At 51.2% G+C, this 21,693-nt stretch overlaps 1 protein-coding gene and 1 long non-coding RNA gene across 2 annotated transcripts; one reads left to right on the forward strand and one right to left on the reverse strand.

Annotated features, from left to right (window-relative positions):
- Nucleotides 1-342: 342 nt before the first annotated feature.
- LOC123239446 (zinc finger protein 345-like) lies at nt 343-10,538 on the reverse strand. Its single transcript, XM_044666723.1, has 9 exons — nt 10,421-10,538; nt 9,634-9,827; nt 8,456-8,582; nt 7,954-8,173; nt 7,437-7,530; nt 7,218-7,326; nt 6,652-6,873; nt 2,324-2,418; nt 343-1,644 (listed from the first exon to the last, which is right to left on the reverse strand). Exons 1-9 carry the CDS (start codon nt 10,536-10,538, stop codon nt 343-345), a joined length of 2,481 nt encoding a protein of 826 aa, XP_044522658.1.
- A 72-nt stretch (nt 10,539-10,610) lies between these two features.
- LOC123239768 lies at nt 10,611-12,269 on the forward strand. The gene is made up of 2 exons (XR_006505739.1): nt 10,611-10,705; nt 11,565-12,269. It is a non-coding gene; the product is annotated as an uncharacterized LOC123239768 (long non-coding RNA).
- Nucleotides 12,270-21,693: the final 9,424 nt, after the last annotated feature.

Raw genomic sequence — 21,693 nt, forward strand, 5'->3', positions numbered from 1 at the left:
TAAGGGATTAAGTAATTTGCCCAGTGTCAAACAGATAGTAAATCTCTGAGGATGAATTTGAAATCGGGTCTTCCCAACTCCAAGGATAGCACTTTATCCACTACCTGCATTCTCAGCATTCTTTCCTGTATGAATTCTCATGCTTGATAAAAGTTTTTCCACATTCCTAACACTCAAAAGGTTTCTCTCAAATATGAATTCTGATGGTCAATAAAGTGGTCCTGTCAAGTGAAGTCTTTCTCTATAATTATATCTAATGAGTTTATTTCCAGTACAGTTCTCTGTAGCCTCCGATGTTCATTAAGCTATTTGCAGTGGACTATTTCCCCACATTAATTGCCCTTAAAGGGTTCCTGCCCAGAAAGAATTCTCTGGTGTGCAATATATGATAGAGTTTCCAAATTCATTATACTCAAAATGTTTCTTTCCTGTATGAATTTTCTGATGTTTAAGAAATGATGACCTCTCACTGAAGTTTTTCCCACATTCATTACACTCAAAAGATTTCCTTCCACTATGAGTTCTCTGATGTACTGTAAGCTGAGATTTGTTGTAGTAGGCTTTTCCACATTCATCACACTCAAAGGGTTTCTCTCCTGTATGAATTCTCTGATGTGAAATAAGGGATGACTTCCAGCTAAAGTTTTTCCAACAATCAGTACATTCAAAGGGTTTCTCCCCAGTATGGGTTCTCTGGTGTTTAATAAGAGATGACCTCTGGTTGAAGTTTTTTCCACATTCATTACACTCAAAGGGTTTCTCTCCAGTATGAATTCTCTGATGTGAAATAAGTGATGACCTTAGGCTGAAGTTTTTCCCACATTCTGCACACTCAAAAGGTTTCTCTCCGGTATGAATTCTCTGGTGTTCAGAAAAGTGAGATTTGTTGTAGAAGGCTTTCCCGCATTCAGTGCACTCAAAGGGTTTCTCTCCAGTGTGAATTCTCTGGTGCTGGACAAGTGATGACCTTACAGTGAAATTTTTTCCACATTCAATACACTCAAAGGGTTTCTCCCCAGTATGAATTCTCTGGTGTTCAGTCAGTTGAGATCTTCTGTAGAAGGCTTTCCCACATTCATTACACAAAAAAGTTTTCTCCCCAGTATGAATTCTCTGGTGTAAAATGAGTTGAGATTTGTCATAGAAGGCTCTCTCACATTCACTGCAAGCAAAGGCTTTTTTTCCAGTATGAATACTCAGATGAGAAGTAAGTGATGATCTTTGGCTAAAGTTTTTCCCACATTCATTACACTCAAAGGGCTTTTCTCCAGTATGGATTCTCTGATGGGAAATAAGAGATGACCTCTGGCTAAAGTTTTTCCCACATTCACTACATTCAAAGGGTTTTTCTCCAGTATGGATTCTCTGATGGGAAATAAGTGATGATTTCAGGCTAAAGTTCTTCCCACATTCTTTACAATGAAAAGGTTTTTCTCCTGTATGGATTCTCTGGTGCACAGTAAGCTGAGATTTGTTGTAGAAGGCTTTCCCACATTCCTTACATTCAAAGGGTTTATTGCCAGTGTGAATTCTCTGATGTGAAATAAGGGATGACCTTTGGCTGAAGTTTTTCCCACATTCATTACATTCAAAGAGTTTTTGTTCAATATAAATTTTGTGATGTGAACTCAGTTTACACTCCCACTGAAAGGCTTTGTCATACTCATCAGAATTAAAGGATTCTTTCCCCACATGTGCTTTCTCATGTAGAAAAGTTTTCCCTGATCCACTAAGAAGATGGAGTTTCTTTTCAGGATGAATTTTCTGACAATCATTAGGGCTTCTTGATGGACTAAAGGCTTTCTCACTTTCTTTAAATTTACAGAGTTTCTTATCTGGATGAATCATTTTCTGTAAAAAAAAAAAACCAGAGGAATTATTACTGAAGGCTTTCTAGCATTTATTACACTCAGTTTCTCTTCTAATACGTATTCTCTAATTCTAATTCTAGTGTTCTCTAATAGAAAAGGAATGCTCTTTTCACTTAAGATTTTCTCTTATCTATAAGTCTATGAAATGCAATATGGATTGGGTATTAAGTGAAGGAATTTCTGTATATTTGTTGGTCTTATAAAGTATCTTCCTAAGGACAGTCCATTATAGCTAAAATCTGTTTGTAGCTGTGGCCATGTATGTCCTATTTACAATGACTAACCCCAGGCTACAACTTCTCCTGAATGTACTGCCTTTGACATATTCACCTTCTCACAAGTATTTCATGGAGAGAGTCTGACTCATATCTCTTGGTTCCCCTTCTGCTACTTCCCTAAACTTAAATCACATTTCCACTTTCTCTGACCATTTTGCCATCCCCAAGACCAACCTCCTGTCGTCTCTCCTGGGAGGATGCTCTCAGGTGAATGGCCTGATGCACAGCTGGGTCCTTGGTGTCATGTTGCTGTTCGTGGCAAAGGGACCCTGAAGGAAACCAAGAAGTAAAAATTTAATTTTGTCTGATTCAGGAAAAAGAGAACTGTTTAACACTTCAAGCTCAAGACTATTCCATCAAGCAGAATGAGAAATCATTTGCAGAGTACAAAGCATTACTACAGGGACACTGAAACCACATGAAAGTTCCTCGAGGACAGGTAACAAAGAATCTCAGTCATCAAAAATGAGTGGATGATGTTCAAATTCCCTGAAAGAACTTATAGTTAGACTGATGAGTCTGCTGATGGGCTGACAAGCCCACTTTTTAATTGTTTGCTCGAAACGGGAAGATTCTGTCCAAGGATGGGAGGCCCGACAGACTGGGAAATAAAGCTGATACGAGAGCAAAAAGCATCGATAATCCTTGAAAGTTCTCAGCTCATTCAAGGACTTCCCCCAGGAAATGTCTTCTTCAAGCTACGAACAGAGAGCCCAGCAGAGACACCGGGAAGATTCTGGGCAGAGGAGCCAAATCTCTGGAGGTAGCCATTCCAATCCAAGGCTACCTTCAAGAGCACTCTGGTTTCAGGGTTCCATCACCTCCATATCTACCTAACTGTACTAATGCAGGGAACACAGTTCTCCTTCCCTCCCATAAGAAAGACAGGAAAGATTATCAAGTGTTTGAGGGAAATCCACGTAAATTCTATCTCCAGAATTTCCTTGATATCCTAGGTTAGTAAACCTGTCAAAAAGGAAATAAGAGTTAGGCTTGGAAGAACTATTTTAAAAGTATTGATGTCTCTGGTTTTTAAGTCACCTTCACTTTTGAATTTCTTGGAGTAGGAGTAACTGACTTCCATTCAGCTCCTCAAGGTTTGCAAAAGACTTCAGGAATGTTATCTGAGTTGGTCTTCAGGGCTACTCTGCAAGGTGCTCTTACTATATCTGTTCTACAGAGGATTGTGCCAAGCGTTTTACAAACCTCATCTAATTTATTCATCACCCGTTTGACAATGAGGAAACTGAGGCAGACAGCAGTGAGGCAACTTGTCCAGTGGTACACAGGGAGTGTGGGGGGCTGGATTTTAACCTGGAGCTTCCAGACTTCAGACCCAACACTGTGCACTGTGAACCCTCCTCTACTATCTAATAACTTCATAATAAGAATGAAAAAATAAAGTGGGGAAGGGGATACTTCATCAGGATTCCCCAGTACCCCATGGAGCCCAACAGCATCCTGGAGACTTCTGGCTCACAGGCAGTGCAGTTGGGGAGTCCCTGCCCGGAGGAAGGAAAACCTGAGTTCCAAACTAGCCCCAAGGCTTCCTGGCCACTGGGTCTCTGCTTAAGGACAGCACCCACTCCTGGGCTGTTGTGGAGGTCAGCCATGGGGACTTTCCAGGTTATTGTCTTTAAGGAGATTTCCCTACTTTCTCTGTTTTACAGCTTGACCTGCAACTTTTCCAGGAATCAAAGTGGAGCTCATCGGCTAGAGATGCTGCTCTAGATTTTCTGAGGATTCCTTAGGACACTCTGCAGGCCTCAGCACCCCAGGCTGACCACTCACCAGCTGACCCCTGGAGCACCGGACAGTGCCTGGAAACCAGGAGCCTTTCCCTGTGGTGGTGGGTAACAGCGACTGGAGAGGAGGCTTGGATGGGCTGAGACTTTCTCTCAGATGGTCTTTGACCCCAAATCCACTCCTGTTCAGTGTGTGTGTGTGTGTTCAGCCCCACTTTACCCAGGTAAGGCAAAAGTGGAGTCATTCAGTGCCTGCTCCTCCCCCTTCCTTTGTGTGGTGGCTAGACTTTTCTCTCACCCCCCTCCTCTGAATCTTCCCCATTCTGATATGCCCCCCCCCATCCCCTCTCGTCCTCCAGGATCGCAGCCTTGATGTCCTCCAAGCCGGGGCTACAGCCCATCAATTCTGCCTCCCTAGCCCGGGCACTTGGTGCCTTGACTACTGCAGCGGTCTCCTGAAGGATCTCTCTGCTCTAATTCATCCTCTGTACACCCCCAAAGTGGCTCCCTAATATCACTGAGCTCAAATATAAACACCTGTTGATGCCAAAAAACCGAGGGTAATCCTGCAGGAATGTTTTTAGAACATTCCTGATGAAAAGACCAAAGCTGAGGAGAAGATCTGTATTCAAACAAAGACAAGGAAAGCCTACAAAGGCAGAGAAATCACAAAGGGCTTGAACCCCCTGAGAACTTCAGGATCCTTAGGCCAATTAGAAGCATTGACACAGACAGCAGGGAAGGGAAGAGAAGGATGATGTAAAAAGGACTTCTATGGTGAGGGGGGAAATGGCAGAGGACCCAGGAGCAGGGGCAGTGCTTAAACTTCTTCCCTCTCGTCAGAATTGGGAAAAAATAGAAATAAATAAGTGCACACCCATATCTGCACCAACTGGCATAGCTGTGTGACCCTGGGCAAGTTACTTAGCTCTCATGGCCTGGCCCTGGCCGCTCTCCTGTCTTGGAACCAACACACAGGATTGATCCTAAGATGGAAGGTTACAGGTTTAAAAAAAATGAAAAAGGCAAAAGCACCACTGATGAAGCCAAAAACCAGAGCTCAGATCTTGGGCAGAATTCTTGGAAATGCCTTCCCTCCCTGGCCTCCGAGGGCCACAGCCTCCGTTATCTTATTCAGCTTCTTCTGTATGCCAAAGGACAGAGCTCGGGAACAGGAAGGTTCCCTTTTTGAGTAGAAGGCAAAGAATAATGCTCTAAAGAGTCCCTAAAGAGAAATAATGGAGATAAAATCCTGTTGTTTCCTCTGGATCCGTGTTTTTGCCCCAAAGGACCTGCTTTTGTCAAAAGCTGCTACTTTAGTTCTGTGTTCCTGCCCTTTGGATCTACACTTCCTCTTTTCCCTCAAGAGGAACCCAGAGTCAGCAATGACAGGAGGACTAAGATACGGAAAGAGAAAACGAAGAAAAGAACAATTCCTGTGCCGACACTGTTATACTTGTGTCCCTGCTCTTCCTTTGATGGAATTTTCTATCATCGGAGCCCGAGGCTCATGGAAGATCGAGCATAAGTCAAATGAAAAGATGCCGCCCTGTTCAGGCTCGTGGGGTCATCCGTCACTCAACTGTCCCTCAACGCTAATCACACAGAAGTCCCGGGAACAGCTCTGTCTTCCCAAATATAACTAGCATTTGGGTAACATCGTCTCCATCTCAACGTGACCCACAACTCCCTGGGTAAACACTCAGTCTGGAGCCGATGGGGAGCCAGCGGTGATTCGGCAGCCACCCACTCGGTTTGCACTGAGAATAATGACTCTGACGAGTTAATTCACTTGTGCAATCCCTGAACCTGGGGACGGAGACATGGAGGAGCCAAAAGGCTTGTTGCTGGTGTTTTTATCTGGGGGGTCTGAACCCCAAATGCACCTCGTCCTCCTGAAGGAACTGGAATGAAAAATATCGAGAAGGCAACCCATCAGACAAGCCAGCCATGATTCCGGTGGGACGAGGAAAGCTCCGAATTTCAGGGCGCTCCAAGTTCCGGTGCAGATGGGGACCGGCCCACTGGGGGGGGGCGGGGCAGGAGGGGCATCTGCCGGCACCCCACGGAGGAGGTCCTTTCAGGAGGGAATTCCACAAAACGATACTCATTCGTGTGTCATAGGCGTGAGGAATGCCCTCTTACTCCCAATAACAGCAAAGTCCAGCGTGCAGTCTTAAGAGACGTGTAAGAAAGGTCCCGGGTTCGAGTCTGTGGAACATGTTATGGATAAATGGGGCCATGAAGCCATTTGAATGCTTAAAAGGGTTTAAAAAAAAAGAAAAAGAAACCTAAGACGCTCTCCAAAAGGGCAGCGCAGGAGCCAAAGGCGGCTCCATCACGCTATTAAGCCGTGAATTGAAACGTGATGTGGGGAGCCGAGCGTGTGGATCGGACTCACAATGACGTGACCCGACCCCATTGGGGGCGCGTGTTTGTGTTCTGTGGCCCTGTGAGGGAGGCCCGTCCAGGGAAGCTGAAGGCCCTGCAGGAGCTACCGGAGGGGATCCAGGAAACAAGTTCGGCCCTCCCGGGGCCATTCGGGCCTGTGAACATTTAAGCCATTTCGGGGCTCTCTCTGGGGCCTGAGGCCAAGGCAGGCTCCTCCCACCGAGAGGCTCCTCCCACCGAGAGAGGCTCCTCCCACCCACGGGGTCCCAGAGCTCCGCGGGATTCGGTCCTTTCTCTTCTCTTAAGCTCGCCTGAACCGAGGCTTCCGGGAAGCCGCTTCCTCCTCTGCGCCCTCCAGACACCAACCACGCCGGGAAGGGGGTCTCTGCCGGGGCGCCGATTCCCACCAGATGACGGCCGGAGACGTCTCGAGGAGCGAGAGGCGCACCGGGGAGGGGACGAGCCCCCGCCAGGACGCCGACTTTGGGCGGAGCCGTGACGGGGGCTTGGAGGGCTCCGGCGGACCCTCGGAAAAGGACGAGGAGTTCGGCCAAGGGGCAGATTTGGAAGAAAGGCGCAGAGGCCCGGCTGTCCGCACAGGCCCGCAGGCAGGGCCAGAAGGGGTGCAGCACGGCCGGGGCCGCCCCAACAGAAGCGAACCTTTACAGGATCCTCCGATTGGCTCCTCAAAGCACCCCAAGGGGGTCCGGGCTGCGGTTATCCCCATTTACAGATGGGGAAACCGAGGCAGCCAAGAGGCGAGTGACTTGTCTGGGGCCCAGGTGAGCTCTGATCCCGGGGCTACACCGGAGGAACCAAAAGAAAACAACTTTACAGAAGGCAAACCGAGGCTGCGGGAAGGCAGAGCCCGGAGGATGGAGGCGGCCCTGCGGTAAAGGGTCACGCGGGCCTCCGAGAGCCGGAAAAGTCACGCAGGCCCGGCAGCAACCAGAGGCCAGCTTTCCCCAGAGGGAGGAGGAGGAGGAGGAGGCCAGCCCACAGGAAACCGGCCGGCACCGGCAGCTCTGGAAAGGCCCCGCTCTGAGGACACGGGGATGGGGAAGGAATGGGCGACCCAGAGCCCGCCGCCCTCTCCAGCGAGCCCCTCCAGGGGCCACCCCGACCTTCCTCCCGAGAGGCCCCATCTCTACCGAGGGGGGAGGGGGGAGGGGGGAGGCGTTGGTGCTCGAAGAAGAGCCCGAGGGTCCGAAGAGAACGGGCCATCCTGGGGGCCCCCGACCAGCCCTGCCACCGGGAGCACGAGGGGCCAGAGGGGGCCCCTGCAGCCGGCCTGGCTGGCGAGGGCCAAACGTCTGAGCCACGGAAGGGCTCCCTTTTGTACAAGAAAAGCCACTTCCAAGAAGGAAGCCCAAACGCTCTTCGGCTGCCTGAGCAAAAGGGAATCACCAGAGATCGGAGGGACACACGTGGACGCTGCCGGCGGACCAACAGGGGACACGGCACGGGCCGGCCTCGCCCTACGATGCCCCCAAAGCCGCCCCGGCGTGCCCGCCCTCGGCCCGGCCGCGTCCCAGAGAGGCCCCGCCGGCTCCGGAGGCCACGTCTGGGCGGCTCCTTCTGAGGGAGCCCAACAGGGAAAGGAGGCCGTGGCTGGGGTGAGGGCGGCGGGAGGGAAGGGAGGCCGGAGAGCCCCGATAGCGGCCTCACTCCCTGCGGTTTCTTCGGGGGCCGCAGATGGCCGAAGCGTCCTCGGCAGGATGGCCCTTCGGCTGAGCCTCCCGTCCGGCTCCCGAACTCCTCAGCAAGTGTTCGAGGGTACAAGCCCCGCCTTGACGCCCGCCCTTCCCCCACTCACCTGGCTGGGGGTCTCTGGGGGCCTCCCCCTGCTCCAGGCGGGAGAGCACGTCTGGTTTCGCCACGGGAAGCCCTGGGGGTGGGGAGAGAAATGAGGCCATTCTGGGCCTGAAAACCATCTGGGCATCCTGTCCGGGCTCCCCTCCAGGGAGAAGAGGCTGCCCCGAGGCCCGGAGGCCGGGCTCTCCCCCTCCCTGGCGCCTCGCTCCCTGCCCCTGCCCGGGAGAGGAACTTCTCCCACCCACCGGAGGCTCCAGAGGCCCGGAGCCGAGGACGGAGGGTCCGAGACCTCCCCCACGTGCTCGCCCCCTCCCTGCCCGGAGCCGGGTGCCCTCTGGGCAGTGCCGGGCCTCACCCAGCGCCACGAGGTGCTCGAAGGTCTCCAGCATCACCTCCCGGTAGAGGCTCCTCTGGGCCGGGCCCAGGCGGCGCCACTCGTCCCAGGTGAAGTGCACGGCCACGTCCCGGAACGTCAGCGGCTCCTGCAAGGCCAGACGAGCTCCTGAGCGGGGCTCCCCTGAGGCGTCGGGGGCACCCGGAGCCCCAGTCCGTGCCGCGGGTCGGCGAGGCCGGACCAGAACCCAGAACCTCCCCGGCCCGGCCCAGCTCCCTGCCCAGCCCCAGATCCTCTGAGGCCCAACCAGGGGACGCCCCGGAGGAGGGCAGGGAGGCAGGACGGGCTCACAGGAATCCAGAACAACGTGAGGGGAGAAACGCCTATTCTGCAGCCGCTGCGGGCCGGAGGCAGGAGGGGCCTCCGTTCTACGGACCAGGAAACCGAGGTGGACAGCGGCGAAGTGACTCACCCACGGTCACACCAGAAGCTGGATTTAAGCCCGGATCTTGGGGCCGAGAGCTGGCCCAAATGATGCCACCAGAAAGACTGTGGGGGAGCCTCGAATGTCAGGCTCAGGCTCTTTGCTTTGCCAGGGAAGAGGCAGCACGAGAAGGCCTGGATTGGTGAGGCCCAGAGCTGAGCCCAGAGCTGAGCCCAGGGGGCGGCCACCCATGGCCCCTGATGTCCGGGCTCGGCCATTCAATCCGCACTTCTTGGGGGGGTCCAGAGGGTCTGGGTTCAAATCCTGCCTTGGATATTTATGCTCTGGGTGACCTGGGCCTGAGGTCCTCATCCCTAAAAAGGGGGGGCGGAACTCAAGGACCTCCGAGGTCCCCCCAGGGAGTGTCCCACGGCCAGACGCGGCTCCCTCCCACCGACCCCCCCAGCCATCCCCCTTCAGATGTCACTTCCTGGAGGGCCCAAGTGCTACATCCCTAGTCCTGGGCTGGGCATGCCGGTGCCCTTCCATCCATCCACCCGTCTGTCCATCTGTCTGACCGTCCACCCACCCACCCCCCAAGGCCTGCCCGGTGCTTAGCCAGCATTCGCAATGACGCCAGTGCGGGCCACGTGGCTCTGGCCTTGGCCCTCGCTGACCCTCCCAGCCCAGCCGCCAGGGAGGGGCGCTCTCGGGAGGCAGCCCAAGGAGGGGCGATCTGGCCCGGCTCTGCCCGTCTGGGAGACCCTGAGCTCACCTGGGGCCAGGCGGCCCTGCGCTCCGGCATCCCCTCTTCCTCCATGCTCCGAGTCCACGGAGAGCTGCAGAAGCAGAGGAGAGGCGTGAGGAGGAGGCGCTGAGCACTGGGCAGGGGCAAAGGCACAGTGGCGGGAGATGCAGGGGCACCCGGGCTTGGTGGGAGGGGGGTCACGGTCCTCACAGGAGGGTCAACTGAGAACCAAGCGGGCGGGGAGGGTCTGGGTGGACGTGGATCAGAGAACATTGATCAGCCCCTCGGGCCCTGCCAAGGGCGGGGGAGAGGGGGTGCGGGGCCGGGAACCGGATTCCAGCGTGGGGTCTGCATCTGGGCACCACTTGAACCCAGGTCTCTCAGCTCCTGCTCTGTGCTGTGGCTCCACCTTCCGAACCAGGGAGCCAGGGAAGGTTGTTGAGTGGAGGAGGCACTACATGGATCCAGGCAAGTCCCGCCCCCTCCCAGAAGACACTGGGTTCACCCGTGGCCCCACCCGCACTCACCGCTTCCCGCTCCCAGGACCCCCGCGGCCTTTACAGCGGTAGAACAAACCAAGCAAGCTGCGGCACGCATGCGCATTCCTCCCCTTTCCCTGCCATTGGGCTCTGCACCCCCCCATCCCACTTACTGAGCCTGCGCGCCGTGAGCGCCTGAACTACCCTACCCAGAATGCATGTGGCCATGCGAGCCCATGTGGGAAGTGCAGTCTGTCCCCGGAGTGATGACGCCAGAGCGGAGGCCAAGGAAAACTGCCGGGCCGAAACTCTGTGCTGCTTGTGCAGTAGCTTACCTTCTGGCTCTGTCGCTCCTGACGTGAAACGGACTCCAGGTCGGAGGACAGAACGGGCGGAATCGTAGCCTATGCGCTTGCGTAGCCTCCTCCTGGGACTACGACTCCCAGACTGCATCGGTCTATGTGACCGCGGCAAGGAATCCTGGGAAATGGAGTCCTCCGGACTTCTATAGGCTCACCCCAGGAATGGCGGCGCGTCCGAGTGTGGCGCGGATTCCCTTCGTGAACCATGATTGGGGGTCTTTCCTGGAACCCAGTTTTCTCCTCTTCCACCACCACCAGGTAGACAGGAGAGCGGCCCTTTGCGGACTTGCTCAGTCTCCTGCCTCTGGGGGCGGGGCCTATGTGGGGGCTCCAACCAAACTGGACTCAGTTCCCGAACACCCCCTACCCTTTCCCCCGGTTTTCTGAAGGCCCGGTCCCTGGGGGGCGGGGCGGTACATTAGATAGAGAACCGAGCTTCGGGGGAGGATGGGTCTCCCGCCTTTTCTTCCCCAATTAGAGCGTCCCTCTGCCCCTCTGCAGACGCTTTCCCCAGGGTGCCGGGGGTCTTTGAGCCCCTTGTTTTCCCTCCTTTGCTCAAAGCGGGCACCCAGCGCCTCCATTTCCTCTTTCCATTTCCCCTCTGCTTGCCCTCTCTGTACATTTCTCTTCTCTAGGGCTCTATTTCACCTCTGCAGGACTTTGTTCATTTCACCTCTGCAAGACTTTGTGCATTTCACCTCTGCAGGGCTTTGTTCATTTCACCTTTGCAGGGCTCTGTCCATTTCACTTCTGCAGCCACTTTTGTACATTTCACCTCTGCAGGGTTCTGTCCATTTCACCTCTTCAGGACTTTGTTCATTTCACTTCTGCACCATCCCTCCAACACTCCCCTTTCTCTCCTCTGTCAGTGCCCCTCCCTAACCTAGTGCCCTCCTCCCCTCACACTTGGATGATTGCAATAGCTGCCAGGGGTCTGCCTTCCCCAAGTCTCTCCCTCCTCCAATTCATCCTTCAGTGATTTTCCTAAAGGAGAGCCTCCTCATGTCACCCCCTGCTCGATAAACTCCATTGGTCTCCTATCACTTCCAGGATAGGGTACAAAATCCCGTGGGGTGCTAACAGTCCTTCACAAGCTGGTCCCCTCTCACTTTTCCAGGCTTCTTCTTACACCTTCCTCCCAACTGGCCCTCTTCAGGCCAGTGACTGGTGTCTGAGCTGTTCTAGGAACGAGACTGTCATCTCTCTGCTCCGGCTGCTGACCTCCTGACCTCCTTGCCCTCCCCCACCCCTTCTGCAGGAGGCTGTCCCAGGCCCCTTGGATGCCGCCCCTCCTCTGCTGATTCTCTCCCATCTACCCTGCCCACATATGGTTTGTGCCCAGTTGCTCAGCGTTTCCCTATGGGGTGGTGAGCTTCTCGAGGGCCTCTCCAGGGAGGGGACCTTTAAACCTCTCCTTGTATCCCCAACACTTGGCATAGTGCCGGGCACACAGCAGGCACTTCATACATGCTTGCTGAGAGGCTGAATTTCTGAATTCACCAGCTGTACAATGCCATCTAGCCAGTGGATGCTGGAGGCACAGACGAGGGAAAAGGGACCTCACTGCCTCCGTTATTTATGTTGGAGGCCCAGAGTGGAGCTGGCCTCCCCCTCCAGGGGGGACTCCATGATGCAAGCCTCAGCTCCGGCCCCTGCCCAGCTCCCTTGTGTCCCGAGTCCAGACCTTCCTCGTGGCCCCAGGAAAACCGCAGACAGACAGGCCGGCCATCGCATGATGCCTCCAAACCCTCTTTTCCACCTCCCTGCAGAGCATCTGTGTAGGATGTGTAGAAATGATAATAAATAATGGAGACAGCAGGGATGTTATAATAAGTCCAGATGATTGTGGGTTTACACACTGGGTTGTAGGAGAGACGGTCCAGGATAGACCAGGGGTCACAGCTGAGCTGCTCCTAATTGACAAAAATGGCTGCTGGCCAACTGTCAGCAGCTCACCACTAGGCCAGAGCCTTTGGAAACCAACAGACTAGGTAAAGGTTGAAACAGCTTTAATTATGTTTAACTAAAAGGTGGGAAAGGGATTTCTATACTTAAAATCTAAAGGATAAAACCACAGGGCAAGGGGAGGACTTATTCTACTCTAATCTAAGTGATCCAGCAGGCAGGGCCCAAGGAGCTGTGCAGTCTCTGGGGAGCTGATTCAAGCCTGGAACCAGCCAGCCTTGAACAGCACAGCTATGGATCTGAGGGTGGCTTTGAGGGCTCTCACAGTTTTCCAAAGATGCTCACTGGATGCCAAAATCCTAGGTGGTCCAAGATACCAAGTAGAGAGTGAACTTGAGGTGCTGCCCACCAGGTCTCAAACTCCTCCTCTGCTTGGTGCTGCTCTATTGTTGCTGGAAATCCACCTCCACTCAGGATCCCAGGAAATCAGGAAGCAGGTCTGAGATCTCCCTGGGCTGGCAACAGTTTGCCCACCTCTAATGGAGACTCTCTCTCAGGGCACACACACTTCCTCCTCCTTCATTCCATCATAGAATGCTCCGGGGTTCCTGCTAGGTCAACCTTAATACTTAATCAATAACTAATCTTCCTCACAACAGACGCTGTCCCCGTCTAAGCTCGGGTGAAGTCATCTGGAGGTTGTAAATCCTCCCTATCAGCGTCCCTGCCAAAGGCTTCCCTGATCCCTCCGCAGAGCCTCTGCCTTCTTCCTCTCTGAGCCCCAGCCTGGCGCTCCTGAGCTGCCAGACACGAAGCAGAGGCTGGCCAATACAGGGTCCCTGGCTGGGAGAGACTGGGGCGGGGCGGGCAGGGTGGTGTGCAGAGGCCTGGTCTCAGGAGGGCCCATAACCCAGGTTTGAGCCAGCCTTGGGAATGTGGAGGCTTGGGGGGATCCTTCACACCCCAGCTGAGCCAGCCTCCTGCAGGGGACTCTCCAAGCCTGTAAAGGGCAGAGAGGCACCAGGCCTCACTGCCAGCTCTGCAGAATCACAAGTCAGTCCCCCAAGCCAACTTGGGGAGTGCCAAAGAGGGTGGCTAACGGGAGGCAGAAGGAGAGGGGAAGGCTTGAGTGGAGCCTGGGAACCCCGGGGGACACCTAGCAAGGGTCTTGGTAGGTCAAGGAGGAGCAATGAAAGAGGGCACAGCCTATACAAAGGTCTGGAGGCTGGAGATGTCTCCTGGGTCTAGAGTACACAGAGCCATCCCAGCACACTAGAGAAAGGAAGCTAGAGTCTCATCGTGGGGCTGGGCCTCAGTTTCCCCGTTTATAAGGCAGGCTGTTGGGTTGGGTGCCTACTTGTAGGTCTCCAATTTGAGACCTGGTCTGAGCTCCGGGGAAGGCAATAGGGAGCCACAGATGGTTCTTGAGCAGGGATGTCATGCCGGGATTTCCTTTGGAAGTGGGGTGGGGAATGGCCACTCCCATTCTGCCCTGTAGGAGCCCACACCAGCTTCCACTCATCAGTCCCCGTGGTGCAAAGGCACTACCCAGGGTGGGGGGTAAGGGGTGGGGCCGGAGATAGCAACAGAGTCTAAGCCCAGACCTATGGGAGCCCAGGGACTACCACTCCCGGGATGCACAGGGATGCGCCCACTAGCCAACCCGAAGAGGCATTTCGAGCGTGCGCAGTCTCTGCCTCTCGGTAAAGGAACTCTCGGGATGGTGATTGCGGCTGTGCAACTTGACTCCTGTACTACCATTCCCAGAAAGCACCGGCCTATGTGGTGGCAGCACAGGAGGCCGTGTTCCACGAAAGGAATCCTGGGAAATGAAGTCCGCTCTGGGTGGGGGGGAAACCAGGTGCACCCGGGATGCATTGCGTTTTCTTATTTCAGCACCAGGTGGCGAGCTGAGTTCCTCTGTTTTCTCTCAGTCTCTGCCTCGCTCCTCCGTGTCTCTGTTTCTCCGGGTCGCAGTCTGTCTGTCTGTCCTTCCTTCCAAGCTTCAGGAATTTCGTGCTACTCTTTTCAGAGGTAGTTCTGGACATTTGCAGGCTTTCAGTGCTCCGGAGGTGGTGCGATCCTTCGAGGTGTGGTCGCTCCTCTCCTGCTCTCCGTTTGGGGGGCCCCTTGTTCCCCTGAAGCCACAAACACCGCCACTTCTCTTGGCCCTGAACTGTGCCCAGGCCGCCGCTCCCTGGGCTCCGTCACTCACGCTCTTGTCTGGCCCGGAGCTTATGAGCACTAGAGCTGCCCAGCAGTGCCGGTAAAGCATCTCCCACCATCTCCTTCTGAGCAGCTGCCCAACCCCTTTGTCTTCTGGGCTAAGAGCTCCCCAAGCTGCTGCTTCTGTGGACACGGTCACGGCGGCCACGCTTCAGGCCCGCATTCACCCTTGGCAGGGAGAAACGACTCCCGCCGATCTTTAGTTCTCCGATGCTTCCGCTACTGGTTTGTGGCATTGTTTGAAAACGACTCTATGGCAAGAAGAGCGAGACTTTGGGGATTCCTGAGCTCGCTGCTAACCAGGACCAAATACATATCCAGAAACCATGTTTCCGAAATCACGTGGGAACATGCCTTGGATGGATCAGATCGGAGGATAAAGCGAAACCAGAAAGAATCGACCAGCGATCTTTGGAAAGAAGCTTCAAATGAAAACTGCCTGGAAGTTTCGTGCATTTTCATATATGAACAACAGAACAAGTCTACTCTGCTTGACTGAACTTATTTATTACGATGAAGGACTTTTATTTAGGGAAGGGAAATACTGAAGAAGAACCATGACAGTGATGCCAAGAGCCAAAAAGAATGCATCTATGAAACATTTAAATAACAGAAAGGAGGCCAAGGAAGGTCAGAAGGAGACACAGATAAGAAGAGCCCTGCTGTTCCTGTGATCTCAAGTCAATCCACACTTATTAAGCCCCTCCTATGTGCCAGGTACTGAGCTAAGATACAAAGAGAGGCCCCCCACCAAAAGCCCCCACTCTTAAAGAGCCCACAATCTAATGGACTATGTTACATTTGATGTACACATATTTAAAGCTGTAAATGATAGATTTCACATGCAATACTTTGTTCTTTGATATGAAATGCTCATGTTTGTGGATAACTGTCAAGTTTATGATCAAAATATTCTTGAAGGGGGCAGCTGGGTAGCTCAGTGTACTAAGAGTCAGGCCTAGAGATGGGTAGTCCTAGGTTCAAAGCCAGCCTCAGACACTTCCCAGCTGGGTGACCCTGGGCAAGTCACTTGACCCCCATTGCCTTACCACTCTTCCACCTATAAGTCAATACACCGAAGTTAAGGGTTTAAAATAAAATAAAAAAAAATTATTAAAAAAAATATTCTTTAAAGGGTGGTGAGATCTGGGAATATCCCCATAGCCTCTGCCCTTGAAGATTGCTCTATCTAGCAGCAGTGGGAGTGGGCATTCTTGCACTGCTGAGGCAAAGGACTAGTTCCTTTTTGTATTTGCCCCTTTTCCTGACTCCTCCAGCTGATCCCCTTCTTGGGCATAATTTGTCCTCTGGTTGCTTTTGGCTCCACCCCTCATGGGAAGGGTTTGCTTTTCATTCCTTCTGTGAAGAAACCAGGGGAAGCTACTTCAACTTGAATGATAGTCACTTCAGAAAGCTCCCTCGTAACTCTCTCAACCATTCTTCCTACAAAGATCTGCAGTCCTCGTCTAGGACTGATTTGAGTCCACACTCTATCAGTTTTTCAGAGAGCTACTACAGTTTGAGTCAAGAAATCTCTTCTGCGCGTGTCTATGCCCCATTGTGCCAGGAAAGATCAAGAACCGTCCCTCTCTCCAGGGTACTTTATCATCTAGTCCCCCTCCCTCTGACAGCAAGGAGTAATAAGATCTGTACACAGCTCAACCAGAACGGCAGTTCAGTGGTTAACTTCTTTATCCAAGAAAAACCATGAGACAGCAAATGGTTAAGACATGGGGTTTAGGAGACAAGTCACTTCTGTTCTGCAGGAGAGGAGAGGAGGGTGAGGGAAGACAAAGACTGGAAACGGATTCGCCAGTTCTTTTCTCAGGGCCGTTCCAAGCGTGGGACTGTACAAAAACAGGTGGCGGGTCAGAGTTTGTCTTTGGTTACTGCCCGGAAGTCAATATAGACTCTTACTAAGAATCGGCCCTCTCTTAGGGTAGAACAGACATTTGGATCTTCCACCTGTAATTTTGGGGAGTAAGCATTCATCGTCCATCGGTGGTTTATGCCAATGTGCTCTGACTTGCTATCCATGAACCAGGCCTTAGTTTGATCTACGGGTGATCATCAGCAAGAGCGCAGCGAATAGGTTAGATTGGAGAACTCAGAAAGGGAAGGAAACTTTGCATCAGATATGTGTAGGGGCTAACGTGCGCCTTACTCACAAAGTTAGCTGATTGTATGTTCCCCAACTTCCATGTACCAGGACTTTGATTTTCTTGCCTAACTTTATGCTTGGCCATCACCCAGGTCATTATGGAGATTTCAGGAGAAGGGCGATGGGTCCCTGTCTTCGTTGATGCCCCAAAGTTCAGAATCCCGAAGGAGATACCGTTGTAGTTGACTTATGGGTGCCCATGACTAACTCCATGTGGCAACCTGGCCTGCCCTAGTAGCAGCAGAGGCAAAGGTTCCCAAAAGGAGGGTAGCTTGGATAGTGGCCCTACATTCCTTGCAAGGTCTATTCCTGCTTGGATCCCCATCAAAATGGGCTGCCTTCCAGGTAATCTTGAATAGATGTGTTAAACAAATGGCCACATCCATTCCCAGGAAGAAAAAATCAAGAGAAAGTCTGGAATCTAAAAGACATGAGCTAAGCCCTGGACTTCTTTTTCTGATGTGTCTCAAACCACTTCCTTGGGTTTGTGGGTAACACAGAATTGGGGCTGAGCTAGAAACAATGAAACCACTCACAAAAGAAAAAGAAAGAAATCTAAGCTCCTGATCCCAAGTTCTGAGAGGACCTCAAGGGCATGATGTAGGGTCTGGCCCAAGAATGTAGCCAGAGACACTGAGAAAGTGTGGTGTCAGGGAACCTGGTCCTGCTGCCCCAGTGATGGCTAATAGTGACCAGCACTTTGCCCCATTGCTTCTTCCTCAAGGATTGAAATGCCCTTGGGTTCTGTCAAGGCTCAGCAAGATGCAGAGCCAACTAGAGCCCGGGGTTTTGCAGCCAGCATCCCTGGGGTGAGTCTGGGCAGTGGGGACCTTCACTTTGTTCCAAAGTCACAAACCCAGCTCACACTTCTCAAATGCCTGAACTGAGGACTCATCTAAGCACTGCTGTGTGGACATGATTGCTTTCTGCCTTTCAGGGATGGGAACAAACTAGGGCTTCCTCCAAGAAAGACAAGCAGCCTGCTGAAGGTGGGCAACTGTTGAGTGGATTCCAACCCTGTGTAACCTTAGGGTTGTGTCCAAGATCTTGACTCAGAATTATCCTTCTTCCCCCCGTTCCTCTTGCAGACCCAGGATCACCTTGGGGACAGCTAAGGGGGCACATTCCTATGGTTGTGCAGGTATACATGTGTCTACGTGTGTGTTTGTGAAAGTCCTCTGATAGGACTGGTGGGGCAGGAGGCTTGGACAGGAGAGGACAGACCTGGGGAGTTTCTGAAGGGAGTCGGAAGATTGGGGTCAAGTCCTCCCTCTTCCACTCTATGAGTTGGTTATGTGACGCTTAGCAGAAAGCCCATTGTTGGATCTGCATATCCTCATTTGTAAAACAAAAGAACTAAACTAGAAAGGGAAGCTAGGTGGTGCAGTGGGCAGAGTGTCGGGTCTGGAGTTAGGAAGGCTCATCTGCCTGAGTTCAACTCTGACCTTAGACATGTCTTAGCTGTGTGACTCTGGGCAAGTCACTTCACCCTATTTGCCTCAGTTTCCTCATCTGTCAAATGAGCTGGAGAAGAAAATGGCAAACCACTCCAGTATCTTTGCCAAGAAAACCCCACAAGGAGTCATGAAGTGTTGGCTATGACTGAAATAACTCAATAACAACAAATGATTTCCAAGATCCCCCTGGGCTCTAAATTCTTTGAAAAGGAGAAAGAGTTGATGGCTCCAGTCCAAGCTCATTCCTCACTGGTTCCTGGAAGAAACAGAGCTGTGATGGGGCTCTTGCCCTTTCTCCTGGCTCCCTACAGTGGAAGAACTATGGTTTCTTCATGTTTCAAGGCTCCCTAAAGTTACGTGTAGAGACAGGAGCAGAAGCACAGCCTTGAGTGTGAGGCCAGAGTGGAGCAAGAAATAGTCCTGTCTAAAGCAGCGGTCTGACCACATCACTCCCTTGCTCAGAAGCTTTAGAAGCTTCCTATTGCCAAACTCCCAGGTGACACTTGAAACCCTTCACAACTAGATTCCATCCTGTCTTAGGCCGAATACACCTTTCTGTCCATCATGCACTGGATTTTTTGTGACCCTCTAGTTCTTTCTCTTCTAGTGTTCCATCTCCTCTCTGTGCCTGCCTCCCATTTCAGGTGGGAGCATTCGTTTTCCTTACCCTACTGGAACCTCTCATTTCCCAAAAGGCTCAGCCCAAGCTCCACCTCCTACAAAAGACCTGTCTAGCCTCCCCAGCTGCCAATGCCCCCTCCACTATTTTGTATTCTGAATAGATTCTGTGCTGACTGATTTCCTCTCTGCCTTTACAGGTTCAGAGCCAGCACATTTGGGCCATTCATAAATGCTCTATGGATTGAATGGCTGTGTTCCAGTGAACCCTGGGGCTAATTTCTGTACTTGCTCAGGGATGGTCTCTGTCCCCAAAGCCAGAGTTGGAAGGATCCAATCCAGACTGCTCCCTGGCCCTAACGAGAAGCCCTTTACAACAGACTTCACAAACCATCATCATTCAGGCTGTGAGGGAAGACCTCGTAGAGCTGGGGGCTCACAATGTCCAGACACGTCCCCTTTCACTTCCAGATAACCCTGAAGGTCAGGAAGGCTGTCCCTGCCTCTGGCCGAAATCCATAGTTCCTAGTACTCTTTGGAAGACAGCTTTCCTGCCATATCTGTTCACCATGTATCTCCTGGTGAATGGCTTTGGTCTTTGTCTCTAAATCAGAAATATTTCATACAGAAATTTTCCCTATTTAATGCTTCTCCTTCTGAACCTAGCTGCACTGCTTTTGTTTGTGCTTCTTCTTATTTGGTCATTTGGTCACACCTGACTCTTCATGATTCCATGAACCAAAGATATTGCTTTGGTTGGCTATTCTCCTTCTCCAGTGGATCACTTTTTGTCTCTCTTGGATAACACTGAATGATAGTCTCATTATTTGTGAAAACCTTTTAAATTTTGTCTCTTTCCTCTTTTATGACCTCATGGATTAAGAATTATAGGAGGGGCAGCTGGGTGGCTCATTTGTTTTGTGGAGAAGCAGTTCGAGGAAGAGATTGAGAGCCAGGCCTAGAGATGGGAGGTCCTAAGTTCAAATCTGGCCTCAGAGACTTCCCAGCTGTGTGACCCTGAGCAAGTCACTTAACCCCCATTGCCTAGCCCTTACCATTCTTCTGCTTTGGAGCCATTACACAGAATTGACTCCAAGATGGAAGGTAAGGGTTTAAAAAAAAAATAGAATTTTAGGGGCAGCAAAGAAACACAGCCAAGGGCCAGGCCTGGAGTGAGGAGGTCCTGGGTTCAAATCTAGCCTCAGACCCTTACTAGCTATGTAACTTTAGGCAAGTCACTTACCCTTCCTCCCCCATTGCCAAGCCCTTGATGCTTTTGTGTTTTAAAATGCATACTGGGGGCACCTGGATGGCTCAGTGGTTTGTGAGTCAGGCCCAGAGACAGGAGGTCCTGGGTTCAAATTTCACCTCAGACACTTCCTGTGTGACCCTGGGCAAATCACTTAACCCCCATTGCCTAGCCTTTACTGCTCTTCTGCCTTGGAATCAGTACATGGTATTGATTCTAAGATGGAAGATAAAGGTCTAAAAAAAAAAAGTAAGGTTAAAAAATGTTTTAATAATTATGCTACATTATCTGTTAAAGGTATTTCTCTTCATTCAACTAATTTTTCTTCATGATATGACATTTAGCTAATGTATCCATTTAGAATGCGTTGTAGTACATGGCCTAAGCGTTACTCCAGCTTTATCTTCTGCTAATGTGATTTCTAGTTTTTCCAAAAGTTTTTGCCAAAGAAGCCCTTCCATAAGCAATTTATGGTCCTGGGTTTATTGTACACTTGGCTAGTGAATCAGTGCTATTTTTCTAGGTCTCTAGGATTCCTTCATCCAAGCAAAAAGAATAGATCCTGTTAAACACCCATTTTAATTTCTACACTTGGCAGCAAATGCCTCTCCAAATGAGTGACTAGTTTTAGTCAATCAGTGTCCATGCTACAGAGAAGGGAAATAAAGATCCTGTGACCAAAACATTGGATAGCCAAATCAGATTTTGAAGAATACATTCTATCCAGTTGGTTGAAGATTCAGGAAAAGTGTCCTACTAGACTGGGATGGTGCTAAGCTCTTGATCAGTGATTCCCAAAGTGGGCGCCACTGCCCCCAGTGGGTGCTGCAGCGATCAGAAGACTGAAGGGGAAACACATCACTCACTCCCTGCTGGAAAGGTGACAAACTTAAAAGGCAAAAGGATGTATGTTTGGTCCCATGGTCAGTCTGAGAATGTGTTTTGCTGGGCTGTACATGCTTATAATTAGGGTCTTTTTGTTTTGTGGAGAAGCAATTCGAGGAAGAGATAATAAGTAAATGAATGAATGAAGCAAACAGAAAGAACAAAGGACGGTATTTACAATGATAAAACCCGAAGTAACAAATATATCATTCTGCATATTGAAAATAAAGTCATGGTACCCATATTACACCACGGTTTGACTTGGCAGTCATAGCTTAACTGGTCCCACTAATAGCTACAAATGTTAACTGGTTCGCTTCTGTCTTATCTAGTCTGTCCCATTGATATGCTTTTTAAATCAGTACCAGATAGTTTTGATGCCTACTACTCCGGTATATAGTTTGGGTCTAGAAGGACTATGTCTCCTTCATTCTTACGTTTTATCCCCCATTATTTCCTTTACTCTTCTAGACCTTTTTTCCCTCCAAATTAATGTTACTATTTTGTGTAAGGCCGTAAAGTAGTTCCTTGGGATTTTCATTGGCAAAGCACCAAGTGTGTAAATCGAAGTAATTACTTTTGTCACAGTGGTGCAGCCCAACCATGAACAATTTTCCATTTGTAAATACAAAACCCCTTATATGATAACTATTTGAGATGTGGGAGGAAATATATTGGGAAATGAAGGTAATATACAAAAGTTATCAATGATATTTTTTGGAAGGAAGGGAAAGGGTGATTTACA

The sequence above is a fragment of the Gracilinanus agilis genome, chromosome 3, assembly GCF_016433145.1.
Source record: "Gracilinanus agilis isolate LMUSP501 chromosome 3, AgileGrace, whole genome shotgun sequence".
NCBI classification, from domain to species: Eukaryota; Metazoa; Chordata; class Mammalia; order Didelphimorphia; family Didelphidae; genus Gracilinanus; species Gracilinanus agilis.